At 49.4% G+C, this 15,028-nt stretch overlaps 1 protein-coding gene across 4 annotated transcripts in view; it reads left to right on the top strand.

Moving 5' to 3' along the window:
• The window catches only part of SAMD4B (sterile alpha motif domain containing 4B), a 42,475-nt gene that overhangs the window by 16,432 nt on the left and 11,015 nt on the right, over positions 1-15,028 (top strand). For all 4 annotated transcript variants that reach the window (XM_038528921.1, XM_038528919.1, XM_038528918.1 and 1 more), the window contains 5 exons: positions 6,978-7,448; positions 12,276-12,515; positions 13,160-13,269; positions 13,430-13,516; positions 14,148-14,490. In XM_038528921.1, the coding sequence (XP_038384849.1) occupies positions 6,978-7,448; positions 12,276-12,515; positions 13,160-13,269; positions 13,430-13,516; positions 14,148-14,490 (1,251 nt within the window). The remainder of the gene's footprint in view (positions 1-6,977; positions 7,449-12,275; positions 12,516-13,159; positions 13,270-13,429; positions 13,517-14,147; positions 14,491-15,028) is intronic.

Here is a 15,028-nt window from a genome sequence, read left to right as displayed (position 1 = left end):
AACAAACAAACTCTCTTTAAAAATAAATAAATATTCTCTTTTATCACATTGCCTTGAAAGACATGGTACACTTTATACCAAGAACTGAGGCCCAACCCAGGTAGTTTGCTTTGGGATTTGGGGAGTAATGCCTCGCTAGGGTTGAGAATTGATAAGGAATAAATTCACTGGTGAATGAAAATATGAAGTAAGGTTTTCAGCCATAGCTCCATGTCAGATGGTGAGAATATTACAAGCTGGTACTTAGATGGAGAGGTAGGGAAAACTTAGAATGAGAGAAGCGAAAGGAGGATGATGGTGCATATTAGAGTCGGCAAGTAGCATGCCAGGAGTAGAACAGAGCATGCCTGGAGAGAGAAGTGATCACAGAGGTAAATTCTATAGAGCCTTGAATGCCTCTTTCATAATAGACAGGGGGGCTCCAAGACCAAGGAGCCCTGTGTCACCTGCCTTGGTCCCACCAGCAAGTAGAACAGCCTCCTTGCCTTATTTGTGAAGGAGGAAGCTACTTCCAAGGCCTAGAGGCCTGCCTTGTGGGAAGAACTATGCACCCTCTGACTTTTTCCTCTTCCTTTGTTCATCATGGCCTTCCCATTCCCTTGTTTCCCAAACTTGCATCACCATCCACCTCATCTGGGGGGTAGTGACTGTTAAAATCCAGTCCCTTCCCTACCACCAGCCAGACCCAAGTCAGAATCCTGAGGGGATGGGCCTGGGAACACAAACCTAGGTTCTGCTGACTAGGCAGTTTGAGAGTTGATATCCTGCTGGATGATTCATTTGGCATGGGACTTAAGAATAAGAATCAGGACATCCAGAGTTCTAGATCCATCTCTGCCACTAACACCTCTCGTGTGTTGGACCTGCTCCACCCCACTTGAGCCTGAGGATCCATATCTGAAGAGTGAGAGGGTTCTAGATACTCTCCAAGCGCCTCTTGGGTTCTGAAATGACACACCAAAGAAGGTAGAGCCATAGCCAAGTATATTACTTGTTTTGGAGCCCAGTACATTCTTCTAAAAAAATAGTTCTTAATATTTTAGGAGATGGACATCTCAGAGAATCTGTTCCCCCCACCACCACCAAGATGTACACTTACTCCACAGATCAAATCCTGAATTCAGTTGGTACACCAATCCCCAGGGAAGAGTTGCCTCTTATAGGATCTAAAACTCTAGCTTTTTAGATTCCTTCAGACCAGGGTGGCTGAACAGTGAGGCAGATCCTCTGCTATTTTCTGGGTTTGTACTCTGTGTCCCAACCACTCAGCCCTGCCATTTCCTTCAGTTCTCCCACGGGGACCCTGGGTCCACACTTGGGTCAGAGCTGCCCACTGCCCTTCTTTCTCCTCAGGAAGGTCAGGGAGTGCAGAGGGCTTGATCTAGGCAAGTGGGTCCCAACCCAGGCTTCATGTCAGAATCACTTAAGGACTTTATAAAAATAATCTGAGGCCTGGGTCTTATCCCCAGCAAGTCTGATATTTTTTAAGCTCTCTAGTTGGCTCTTGTGTGCATCCAGTAGAGAACCACTTGTCTTAACACTGATACTGATTCTGGGTGGGCCTGGGAAGCTGGTGAGGGTATGCAGCCTACTGGGAGTGGGGAGTTGGGGCTGTGGAAGGGGGATCTGGTCTGGGCTATTCTTTCCTCTTAAGCAACTGGAAGGATTTAGGGAAGTCCCCCAGCTCAGGCAGCCAGTATTGGTTTCATGGAAGCAGAATCTGAAACAATACCCAGGAAGAGAAAAACAGTACCCTACGGGTCTCTGGAACAGGGAAAGAGAGACTTCAGCTTTCCTTTTGCTGTCTTCCCTATTCCCTTTCCAGTGCTATGTTCCCTGCCTGTTTGGATCTATAACAGTAATCCTGGCTCCTTCTTTCCCCCTATGCTGACTTGGACCAAAAGGGTAGAGCCAGGGAAGCTGAAATCCCCTTCCCTCCCTGTTCCTTCAGCTTCCTGGGCCACATTTCCTGCATTTCTTTCCTCCTCCTGTCCTCTGAGTCAGAGTCCCTGTATCCAGCAGGTTTAAACTCCTCCCTCTCTGGCTCACTGAATCTGGGTGGGGAAACTGAGGTCAGGAGGGGGCCGAGGCTGAATGAGTCACCAGAGCTCAGCTCTCATGTCTCCACCCTCCCCTTTCAAGCTCTACTAACACAGTTCATCAAACAAAAATGTGAGCCCCCTGGCCCTCCCCCTTGTTTGTGCGAGCTGGGGTGAGGTAGAGAAGGGCGTGTTTGCAGCCAAACCCCAGCCCCTGTGACGAGTGCCTGAGGCTGCCACGATTGTTGCAACAGCCCAGCACATAAAAATGGATTTGCTCTTATGGCAGTCTCCAAGATATATTTGGCTCCTATGATTTTCCAGGACCCAGGGTCATGACGTACTTCTCTCTGGTCACCTGGCTAAGGAGGGTAATCATGGACAGTCTCTCTGGTCCTCTCCATGCCTGCAGAATCCAGGTTTGCAGCTTGGGGAGAAGCAGCCATTGGCATCATGGCATTCCCCAGCCCCCTCCCCCATCCGCCCACCTCCAGCATTTCATCATTGCTTATTGTGCCTCTAGCTCAAAGGAACCAGAGACATGTCTGTTTTTGGTAAATAACTGCATGAAAATCCCCACCCCTGTTGGGAATCTTAAGGGGGAGTCCCAGATGTGCCCTTCTATGTTAACTGCTCCCCACAGCCCCAAAACAATGTGGGCTCTAGATCTTCAACCAGAAGCAATGGCACTAATAGTTAAAATGCATGAAGTACTTAACACATGTCAGGTGCTTTGTACAACTGTCCCATTGAATCTTTACAACAACCCTGTGACATAGGGTTTTTACTACCCTTGCTATACAGAAGAGACCCGGTTCAGAGAAGTTAAAGGACTGGTCAACAGTTATGTTGAGCTAGGTCATAGAAGCAGAGGTAGATTTTGAATCCAGGCAAGTTTCCCTTTTGAACCTGTGCTCTTACTGTGTATACTCTGCTAGGACATGAGACAGGGTTACCTGAGGTCAGGGGATCCTCGAGAGGGCACATTATACACATATAGATACCACTACTTTCCAGGAGACCATCTGGGTTCAATTGTGCAGGTATTCATTGGGCCCCTGCTGTGCCTCAACTCTGGGCCAGACTTTACTGATCTGAGCAGGAAACAAAGTTTCATCCCCACCCGTCATCTGCAGCCCCAGCTGGGCTCACCCCAAGGGGCCTGAGGCTGCGCAAATTCCTTGGACCAGTTCCAGTGCTCACTGATGCTTCCCAGTCATGGGAGGCCCGCCCTCCCCACCGCACCGCTGCAGACACATGAACACACATTTCCCCAGGGTCAGCCTCCAGTCGTCCAAAACCACTCTCTCCTTTCTCCATAGTAGAACAAGGTCCTTCATTGAGCCCAACCCTTGGGGCTGTTCTGTCACGTCCCCTGGCAGTACCAGAGGAGAAGCTGTGTCCTGTAGCCCTGGGGTCCTGGCAGTATTCTGGGGTGGGGGAGGGACTAGACAAGGCTTCTCTCTGTCCCAGATGCCTCTGGCTACCCTTTAAGGCCTAAACAACAGCAATTGAGAACATCAGGGTAGGGCTGGTAGGGGGTAGGCTGACTGCTGGAGAAAGGAGAAAAACACCAATCACTGAGTCACATAGTAAGTGCTTACTGTGGGCAGACTGTCAGGTGCTTTACGTGCATTGTCTCCCTAAATCCTCTCAGCCCTCTAATCCCCCTTTTGCAGAGGAGGAAGCATATTGCCCAGGCAACTGTATAACGCAGCTCAGATGCAAGTCTTTGACTTTCTGTCCCTAATCTTCATCACTGTATTTCTTCTTCCTTCTCATCAAGAGCAAAAAAACTCTGGGATTAAGTCAGGAAAATGGGGTACCAGGATGTTCGTTCCTTTGTGATTGAGTGCCAGATGGAGGTAGGAGGGTGGGAAAGGTGAAGGCTTCCTGATGTCAGGAAGGCCTGTCCTACCTTGGAAACATCCTTAGATATTGAGATGACCTAAAAGTCAGCCTTGTAGTCATGGGAAGCTGATTCAAGAGAAGATTGAGGAGATGAGGTTTCCTAACCTTGAGTGGCAGGTCCTGCTTGAGATCTGGAAAGCCAGGGACGGTGAAGGGGTGAAGAACAAGATACTTGGCATTGGAGAACTAGTATAATGTTGTGGGTAAAAGTTCCCCCCACTTCCAGAGGTTGACAGACCTGGGTTCAGTTCTTGGTCTGTCGCTTTGGGGAAGTGATTCCACCTCCTGAAGTCTAGTCCCTCATGTATAAGTTGGGGATGTTAAAAGAGGGTTGAGGTGAGGTTCTTAGCACAGTGTGACATATAGTCATGCTCAATGACATATTGACATATAGTAAATGCTCAATAAATGCTACCTGTTACTACTATTACTGTGTAATATTACTGTTCTATTTTGGCCAATACTATGGGCATAACAGGAATTGATGACTTTGCATTAATGGATGAATCCATGGGCACTTGAACAGAGCTTCTCTAGATAGCTTAGAGCAGAAAGTCCCAGGCCAAGAGAATGTGAAGTTATATGGCCAGGAGTTAGGAGTTGTGTGTAATTCATTTTCTTAGAGCTACAGATTTAAGCAGAATTAGAAATTTATGTGAACTTCTAGACCATAGATTTCCACACAGGTCATTAAGAGAAAGAGATGGGGACGCGGATGCCTGGATGGCTCAGCGGTTGAGCCATCTGCCTTTGGCTCAGGGCATGATCCCAGAGTCCCAGGATCAAGTCCCGCATCAGGTTTCCTGCATGGACCCTGCTTCTGCCTGTCTCTGCCTCTCTCTCTCTCCCTCTGTGTCTCTCATGAATAAATAAAATCTTTAAAAAAAAAAAAAAAAAAGTGTGAACAGGTATTTCTCACGGTTTCATGCAAGGCTCCCTGTAAGAGGAGACCAGTGGCCCTTGGAATCTTAAGCCTTTAGGAAGTTGGGTCGAGACACAGTCAGACGCACAGGGATCCATATCAGGCCTCACTGGAAATCTATAGATGCCTAGAATTCTGAGGCTCTCTACATATGTCCGTTCCTCTCCATTTCCAGGACCAGGAGTGGGCATGTGGCTTTAGAGTCTCTGTAGGTAGGACGCCTGGGTGGCTCAGCGGTTGAGCATCTGACTTTGCCTCAGGGCGTGATCCTGGAGTCCTGGGATCAAGTCCCACATTGGGCTACGTGCATGGAGCCTGCTTCTGCTTCTCCCTCTGCCTAATATCTCTGCCTCTCTGTGTCTCTCAAGAATAAATAAAAATAAATAAAATATTAAAAAAAAAATCTCTGTGGGTATTTGAAAAGAAGGAGCCACGGTAAGATATAATAACCGTGATGTTAGATAGGGCAGCTAATATTTGCTGAGGACTTTGTGTTATGGTCTCACTTAATTCCTAGTAGCTCTGCTAGGTAGGAATGATTCTGACCCACACTCGACAGAGAAAGTAAAGCTCAGTGAAGTTACCACATTTGCCCAGAGTAACATAAGTGGGCGAGGTGGGAATAAGCCACATCTCTGCCTGTTCTTTTTCATCACTCACCCCTCTGAGGTCCTAGCTCTGTCAAGTTAGAGCCAGCTCCTTTTCCCCTTCCCAGGACCTTACCAATAGCCCAGTAGCTCATCTCTCAGAACACCCTTATTTGCGAATCGTCATCCTGGCTAAGAGTCTGAGCTCACTTGCCTAGTGTGGAGGATGTAGTTGGTCCCAGTCCTTGATCATTATCTCTTTTCTCAAGTATTGGTATTCTTTGTCCCTTTCCTTTGCCTTGTCGGCATTTTCTCCCATCCTCCACTCCATTGAAGTGGTAACAAGGTTTTCAAGGAGGATAGTCAGACCTGTAAGGGTTCCTTCCCAAGGCCTCCTTTATGTGGCCAAGTCTTGGGGAGTACCCTTCTGGATCAGCAGGTGCAACCTGGCTCATCTCTACAGAGAGACTTAGGCTCTTACACTGTGGGATGGAAAAAAGACATCACAGATCACTATGGCATGGAGCAGCAGGGAGGCTTCCCAGATGAGGGCAGATTTAGGCAGTCCATTAAAAGATCTAGAATTTGGATGGCAGAAAGAAGACTGTTGCAGGCTCAAGCCTTGGATCTCAGAGTGAGTGTGGAAACTTGAATGAATGTGATCATGGGGAGAGCCCCAGAGAAGGTGGGGGTATCCTAAATCTTTATCTAGGGGACTAGGAAGTGGGAAGTACCCTAAAAATGAAGGTGCTGTTGGCTAGGAGTTGTTGAACTGAAGTCCTTTGGTTGTGGTTGCCATTGTGACATCTTGGTATGCGTTTAGGAAGAGAAATCCATGTTGGTGAATGGGAGCCAATTGGAGGGGGAAAATCTGGAGGCAAAGAGACCAGTTAAAAAAAAAAGTAGTAAAGTAAGTTAGTAGTTAGTTAGTAAGTAAATACATTCTTTTTATAATCATGGTCACTTTACATTCTTTATTAGCTCTTTGGCTATCAGAGCAACACTGTGAATTGGGTAGTGTAATTTTCTCCAAAACTTTTCAGGTGAGGAAATCACTCCTCAGTGAGGTTCCAGGTCTAGCTAATAAGTTGGAAGGTCCAGACTGTGCTTGATTCCAGAGCCCAAACTATTAACCATCATATTCCGTGGTCATCTGCTGTCAGGAAGGAGGCTCTTTTGATAGGGTGAAGGGGGTGTGCATAGAGGACATGAAGATAAAGAACGCAAATATAATGAGAAGAGCGGGCCTGGGGATGGCAGGAGGAGCTCAGATTCCAGAGTAGTAAGTTTGGCTAATGGGGAGCCACAGCAGGTGTTGGAGAGTAGGAGTGATGTGGAACCAGGAAAAATTACTCTGGAAATAACGGTGAGTGCATTTGGTGTCATCAATATGAAGGGCAAGCTAAGGGGTCATCAAGGGAGAAGAGATTGGAGTTGAGGGGGCAGGCCATAGGCACCACTCCTGGGTGGAGTCCCCCACCCTGGCTCCCCTGACATTTCCTTTTGTCCCCTCTGCAGCCATCGTCAGCCAGTGGCAGCAGGAGTCCAAAGAGAAAGTGGTATCCCTCCTGCTGTCCCACCTGCCCCTGCTTCAGCCAGGCAACACGGAGGCCAAGTCGGAGTACATGAGGCTGCTGCAGAAAGTGCTGGCCTACTCGATCGAGAGCAATGCCTTCATCGAGGAGAGCCGCCAGCTACTCTCTTATGCCCTCATCCACCCAGCCACCACACTGGAGGACCGCAATGCACTGGCCCTCTGGCTGAGCCACCTGGAAGAGCGACTGGCTAGTGGCTTCCGCACCCGGCCTGAGCCCACCTACCACTCACGCCAAGGCTCAGATGAGTGGGGGGGCCCTGCAGAGCTGGGCCCTGGGGAGGCTGGGCCAGGCTGGCAGGACAAGCCACCCCGGGAAAATGGACATGTGCCCTTCCACCCATCCAGCTCAGTGCCGCCAGCCATCAACAGTATTGGGAGCAACGCAAATGCAGGTGAGGGAGTAGGGATCCCAGGAGGTCATGCCTACTTGGAAAAGGTCAAACTGGGCTCTCTCTCCACTTGCTCTTTGGCCCTGGGCAAGTCACATAAATCTATCTGGACCTCAGCTTTATGAGGTAGTGTAGAGGTTGTAAACTGGCTTTGTGGAAGCCATATCTGACCTACAGACGTGTTTTGTTGAGCCCAAACTCAGTGAAACTTTGGTTTTGTCTTTATGTTTGATTTATTGATTTATTTTAAAAGTGTGTTTATTCCCGAGAGACACAGAAACAGAGAGAAGCAGGCTCCTCACAAGGAGCCCAATGTGGGACTTGATCCCTGGACCAGAATCACTCCTTGAGCCAAAGGCAGATGCTCAACTGCTGAGCCACCCAGGCGTCCCTCTTGTTATGTTTTAAAATAAATTTGATGACATAAGAAATTAGGGATTTTCCCCTAAAAATCCAGATTTCAGTTTCTCTTAAAAAGTTAAACCTGGCAACTCAAGCGCCGTAATCCTGTAGTAACAATAAGATGGGGTTGAATATTGACCACCCCCTTAAAACCCTGCACATGTGCCCCAGCCTCTACCCCCATCACCTTCCTTTGGGCATATCTGATACCTACTGGGCCTCTGAAAGCCTTGAGTTAATAGCCATAATCTAAGGTCCTTTCTAGCTTAGACATTGTGGATTTGTGTATATGGCTTCAACTATCAGCACTATTTCTGAGAAATTTGTGTTTGTAAGCCTGTTTATGTAAGATGTAGTTCACGCTGTAAGATATTAGTTGGTAACATTGTTGAGCATTGACTGTGCTGTAAGCACTTTTCTGACATGATCTCATTTAATCCTAGTCGCAACTTTATCCTCAGCCCCATTCTAGAGGTGATACGGAGACTCAAAGTTGTGAAGTCATGTATTCAAGGTTATACACAAAACAAGTAGTAGAACAGTCCAAGGTTCAGACCCCAGCAATCTGACACCAGAGCCTACCCCCTGACCACTATGCTGTCCTCCCAACTAAGTGGTCTGGAAAGGGCTGTGTTGGAAAGCACCCCAGATGCTAGGGTGAGCCAGGAGGAGCAGGTGTTCTAGTGAGCTTTTGAAATAATGGTTGAAATGAACAGGCTGAGAGAGAGTGGCATTTCCAAGGCTTGGTGAGGTGATATTACCTGACTCCAGCTGAGAGATTTCCAAGATTTATTTATTTATTTTTTTTACGATTTTATTTTTATTTATTAATGAGAGAGAGAGCAAGCGCGCACAGCAGAGACACAGGCAGAGGTAGAAGCAGGCTCCATGAGAGAGAGAGAGCGCACGCATGCGTGCGCAGCAGAGACACAGGCAGAGGGAGAAGCAGGCTCCATGCAGGGAGCCTGATGTGGGACTCGATCCCAGGTCTCCAGGATCAGGCCCTGGGCCGAAGGCGGAGCTAAACCACGGAGCACCTGGGCTGCCCAATTTCCAAGATTTAACCTCAGCATGGCTGGCCCCCTTTGGCTGGCTGGTACTAGTTAAAGCAAGCCAAGAGAGAGTGGCAGTGAAATGTCATCCATGCCAGCAGGTGGGACAAGCCCTGGGTCTCTAGTGCCCAGCTCTGTGGCACCTGATACACATCCTTGGTGCCCTGAGCCTCTTTCCTCAGGTTCCTATGGATGTCCTGGCCACCTGCCTCCCTCCTAGGTGCTGGTAAGAATCGGAGAAAGTGAGGGAAAGGAGGGTATTTCTGGCACCTCTAGCAACCCAAAATGTGTTAGTCTCAGAGCATCAGTTTCTGGATCCAAATTGGGAAAATATACTAATAACAGTAAGTCAAGATTATTGAGAGTATTCAGTCTTTTTCAAAAGCTGTTCTGAGAACTTTACATATATAAATTCTTTGGCTGAGTCATAGAAAAGTCACCTGCCTTAGGTGGTGTAGCCAGAATTTAAATCCAGGCAGTCTGGCTCTACCGCTCATACTTTTAACTACTATGCTACATTTCCTCCACCTAAAAGTGACCTTCCCATAGATGCTCAGACATCATCAAGGGGAGAGTTTACCCAGGCAGGGTGCCCATACATTTCTTCTCCCCAATGAGGACAGCAGCTATTAAAGGACTCGCTAACCTGGAACAGTGTCAGATAGGGGGGTTGGAACAGAAGAGAGAAAGGAGTTGGGCATTCCAGGTAGAGGACACAGCATGAAATGAAGGCAGAGGGGCGGAAAATTAGAGTATACAGACAGGTCTGGCTAGGATGGAGAGATGCATAGCAGTAGTAGACATTCATGTTTACCATATGCCTGCCCCCTGTGCCAAGGATATCACTTAGAAATGGAGACAGAGGGGGCAGATGAAATGACTTGCCCAGCACCATAAAGTTAATAGGTGGCAGAGCCAGAATTTTAATGCAAGTCGGTCTTGACTCCCAGATCGCAGTATATGAGGGCCACATTCTGGGGGGCCTTGAAGGATAGGGTGAAGCTTTTAAATTTTTACAGGCAGTTCAGGAAACAGGAAACCATTAAAATATTTTTGAGTGGGGAGCAAGGATTGGCCTGTAAGGGCAGGCAGGGTGGGTTTGGGGTGCTGCCAAAGACAGACCAGGGTTTCTTGGAGAGTGTGAGGCCCTGCATCTCCAGCCGGCATTCCTGTTTTTATAGCTCTCATGCTGTGGCCAGCCTCCACCCCAGTGCCTGGCCAAGCAGGGTTCCTCAGGAACTGCATGATCATTCCAATCAGGATAATTTCCTGCCCTCTCAGCCTGGCCTGCCTCCTCCTTGGCTGAGAAGGGAAGAGGAGTAGGCCATAGGCACCAAGACAGGCAAAAAACCAAGTCTGTACCGAATTCCATAGGGCCCAAAAGGTGCCATTTTCTGGGAACTCAGACTCTTGGAAGAAACTGTGAGAAGAGGACCCCACAGATCACAGGCAGAGATGGAGGCTAGTCTTAGGGGGTGGATCAGTACACTGTTCTCTCTTCAGGTGACTACCTGGCTGGCTAGGAGCATAGATACTGTCACAGATGGAGGTGGTTTGGGGCCTGTACCAGGCTGGTTGGCCTTCCTGGGTTAAGTTTCAGTGGAGCACTGGCAGGAATCCCAGCCTTCCCATCAGAAACAAAGCTAGGGTTCTTCCGTTGCTGCCTCCCAACTCCCTCTGGCAACTGGGGCAAAGTGCTTCTGTTCCTGAGCCTTGATGTTCTTACCTACCCACCAGGGTGAGGTGTTTTGGCCTTGTATTCTTATCTTTTTATATGACTTTGGATACTTTTGAATTCCCTGTGTCAGGTTCAGAGGTACCCTCAGCACCCTTAGAACGGACCGTGGGTGCCCTCCTATAGGCATTTATGAAACTGAAGGCTCTTGTGTATCATGACCTGCAGCTGACCCTGGCAATGCTGAAATCATTGAGTGAGGTTGCTATTCCTGCAACTGCTTGAAATTGAGAAGCTTCACCCTATCCTTCAAGGCCCTCAGAATGTGGCCCTAATATACATGAGCCCAGCAACAGGCAGCCTGGTGATGGAGGCAGTAAATGTTAGGCTTGAGGCAGTAACACGGGGCTTTAGGGAATGCAGAGGAAAGAGTCACAGAAGAGCTAACACTTGAATGAGGAGTGAAGGCTGAGGTGGCTGGCAGGTAAGGGTAGAAGAGCAGTGAGGTAGGCAGAAGGAATAGTTACAAAGAAAGGTCTGGAAGCTCATGGGAACCTTCCCTTTCCTGAGGATGGTTAAAATCAATTTGGAACCATTTTCTTACCTCAGGAATGGGATGGATGGAGAGTATGAAAATCTTGTGGAAGAAGGCCTGGATTCACCCTGAGTCACTGGACTTCATAGGTGGCTGATTTTGGCTCAGTACAAATCTTTGGGAGGTGGTAAGGCCCAATGACAGGGATGTTGAGGAAGCACTTTAGATATTTAATTCGTTATACATTTCATTTGTTATTTATTTTACAAATGCTAATGAAGCAGCTCCTCCAGGCCAGGCCCTACTGTAATTACAGAGGATACAATGATCTTTAAGACAGGACAAGTCCCTGTTGTCACAGGTCTTGTATCGTAGCAGGGGTGTTCAGTTAATAAGCATGTAAACGAATAACTAGGTTAAATTATTTCAGGTTGTGGCAGGTGCTGAAGGGAAGATAAATAAGAGTCATATGATAGAGTAACCAAGATTGGTGGGGGGCAGCTACTCAGAGAAGGCCTTGGAAGAGATGTTGCTAGCTTGAGATGAGACTTTACGGAGCCAACTGCTAAGATCAAGAGGACAAGAAGAAAGAGCAAGTGCACAAGTCCTGAGGTTGGACACCTTGAGTGTTGCAGGAACAAATGAGGGTTGGTGGGGAAGCAAAAGCTAAAAAGGCTTGAACTGAAGGGTAAGTTGGGGGGGATGAGCAGGGCCCAGGTCCCACACAGGGCCTTGTAGGTCTGTAGAAGATTTTGAATTTTGTCCTCGGTGTGAAGGGAAGTCATAGATGGGATTTGAAATAAGGACTGACTTGGTCAGATTTAACATGGCTTCTGCAAGGTGAATGAACTGTAGGAGGCAAGAATGAAGGCAAGAAACCAGTAAGGGGGCTGTAGCAGTAATTCTAGCAACAGATACCAGTGACAGACCCGGGTGCTGGAAGAGAAAGTGGAAAGATTCAGAGATGTGGCTGAGAGCTTGCTGATAGGTTGGGTGTGGGGAATGAGGGAACGAGCAATACCTGGTAGGTGTTTCCCCTCTGATCCCAGGGTCCCCTCCCACTGTTGGATTCTGGGGCTGAGCTGCCATCCATCGCACCAACCGGGGGGCATGATCTCCTGGTCAGATCTCCAAACCTGACCTCTTGCCTCTCCCCCTCTGGCCAGGTCTCCCTTGCCAAATTCACCCCAGCCCGCTGAAGCGCTCCATGTCGCTCATCCCCACGAGCCCCCAGGCCCCTGGTGAGTGGCCGAGTCCGGAGGAGCTCGGGGCCCGGGCTGCTTTCACCACGCCCGACCACGCACCCCTCTCGCCCCAGAGCAGCGTGGCCTCCTCTGGCAGCGAGCAGACGGAGGAGCAGGGCTCCAGCCGGAACACGTTCCAGGAGGACGGCAGTGGCATGAAAGGTACGACGGGAGGACAGCTCTAGGACCCTCTGGAGAGAGGCTTCTGCATAGCTTAGAAGACAGAAGGGAAGCTTCCAACTTCCTGTCCCATTACCCTCTACCCTACTGTAGGCAGTGTCAGGTCTGAGGGGAGTGAGTCCCTGCCTTTAGGGCTCTCATCTGCAGAGAGATGCCTATAGGCCCTGGTCTGATGGGGGAGAAATCCCTGTCCTCAGACACCCCAGCCTGACACAGCAATAGCTGATGGAACAGAGGTTCCAGGAAGACTTTTAGGGACATCAGTGAGGTCCTTCTAATATATATCCAGTCAAGCAGCTCAGAAGGGTCAGATGTCCTGATATGAGGGAAGGCCACCCAGAAGAGTGTGACTGGGCAGAAGAAGAAGTGGCTTATGGACCCTTGGCTTTTCCCCACTCCTCCCAGTTTTCAATGTTACCTCTGGTAACATTCTATACACATATTCCACCCCCGCCTTCAAGGTGGAGTTCCATGGGGCTCAAGAGAAGGTGGGCTGATGTTGGGGCCTCGGGGTCCCGCCATGTATGGAACATTAAAAACTACAAAACACTGCTCCCTCCCATGACCCTTCCTCTGCCGTAGTCACAAGGTCCAGACCCCTGACCTCTTGCTCTCCTTTTCTACAGATGTGCCCTCATGGCTCAAGAGCCTCCGCTTGCACAAGTATGCAGCCCTCTTCTCACAGATGAGCTACGAGGAGATGATGACACTGACTGAGCAGCATCTGGAGTCTCAGGTGAAGCCCCAAGGGACCCTCAGGGAGGTGTTGGGGACAACACCATTTTGACATTACCCATGCAGCCCAACCCTCTGGTGTCTCTTCAGGCCTTGTTAGGGTACCCCAAGTACCTCAGCTTCTCATTCCAGCTTCCTCTCCCCTTCTGCCCCTACCACAGAATGTCACCAAAGGTGCCCGCCACAAGATAGCCCTGAGCATCCAGAAGCTACGTGAGAGACAGAGTGTCCTCAAGTCCCTGGAGAAGGTGAGGACCTGGTATCCCTATCTCCCAGCTGACTTCCCAGTGGCTCTGGGTGGCCTCCCTGGGGGCCTCCCCAGCCCTCGGGAGGCCAAGAACAAGTTAGATCACAGGGTTTACCTGCCTGTGGCTGAGAGGGTTCCCTCCGTTTGTGTCCTGGTCTTTCTCTCCAGACTTTGTCACTGTTAACTCAATCCCTCTGTTTCCTTTGGGTTTTCCTTTTCTGACTGGTATTTCCAATGGAGCAGAACGTCTCCCTGTGTGCATGATCTCTCTATTTGCTTTCTCACCACTCACTCCCCTTCCATATCTGCGTTTTTGCAGCCTTTTCCCCTTTCCCTGTCACTTGCTTCCTGGTTCCATCCTTGTGGGACCCTGAGGCCCCAGCATCAGACCACCTCCTGAGCCCCGTGGAACTCCACTTTGAAGGGGGGTGAAAGGGAGTATGTGTATACACGTGTGTATGTATGTGTGCCTGAGTGTGTGTGAGCTTGCAGTGTCCTTACCTGCCTTTTCTAAGTGGTAGGACTCAGGGTTCCGCCAGCCCTCTCCAAGGTCTGTCTGACTCCACTTGTATAGTCATTCTATGGAGCTGTGGCAGTCAGCGTGTGACCCTGGATGTGTTTTCCCCACTCAGGATGTGCTGGAAGGCGGGAATCTGCGAAATGCTCTGCAGGAGCTGCAGCAGATAATCATCACCCCCATCAAGGCCTACAGCGTCCTCCAGGCCACTGTGGCTGCTGCTGCTGCCACCACCCCTACTGCCAAGGATGGGAGCCGGGGGGAGCCACCACTGCCAGGTGCTGAGCCTCCCCTGGCTCACCCCGGCACAGACAAGGGCACTGAGTCCAAGGACCCTCCAGCTGCAGAGAGCTACCCCCCTCCACCAGCTCCGGCTCCCACTGATGGCAGTGAGCCAGCCCCAGCTCCCGTCGCCGACGGAGACATCCCCAGCCAGTTTACACGGGTGATGGGCAAAGGTGAGACAACCCAAGGCCCGGCAAGAAGTTCTGGACAGGGAGCCAAGTGGACCCAGTCATCAAATTGAAGTTAAATGATGGGGAGCAGAGCTTTTTAAAGTACCCTGGGGGGATGCCTGGATGGCTCAATGGTTGAGCGTCTGCCTTTGGCTCAGGGCCCGTGTCTCTGCCTCTCTCTCTATGTGTCTCATGAATAAATGAATTTTTAAAATCTAAATAAATAAATAACTTTTAGAAATTTTTTTAATTTATTTTTGATAGTCACACAAAGAGAGAGAGAGGCAGAGACACAGGCAGAGGGAGAAGCAGGCTCCATGCACCGGGAGCCCGATGTGGGATTCGATCCCGGGTCTCCAGGATCGCGCCCTGGGCCAAAGGCAGGCACCAAACCGCTGTGCCACCCAGGGATCCCAATAAACAAATTTTTTAAAGCATCCTGAGGACTAGATCACTTCAGAGAGTGCTGAGACCGAGAGTAGCGAGGCCCTGCCTTTAGGTGTGTCCAGGTTGATGGTAGGAGAGAACCCTTACTTACTAT

The sequence above is a fragment of the Canis lupus genome, chromosome 1 (genome assembly GCF_011100685.1).
Source record: "Canis lupus familiaris isolate Mischka breed German Shepherd chromosome 1, alternate assembly UU_Cfam_GSD_1.0, whole genome shotgun sequence".
Classification (NCBI taxonomy): Eukaryota; Metazoa; Chordata; class Mammalia; order Carnivora; family Canidae; genus Canis; species Canis lupus.
Note: the sequence above shows the minus strand (reverse complement) of the source record. Positions and strands in the feature narration are given on the sequence as shown.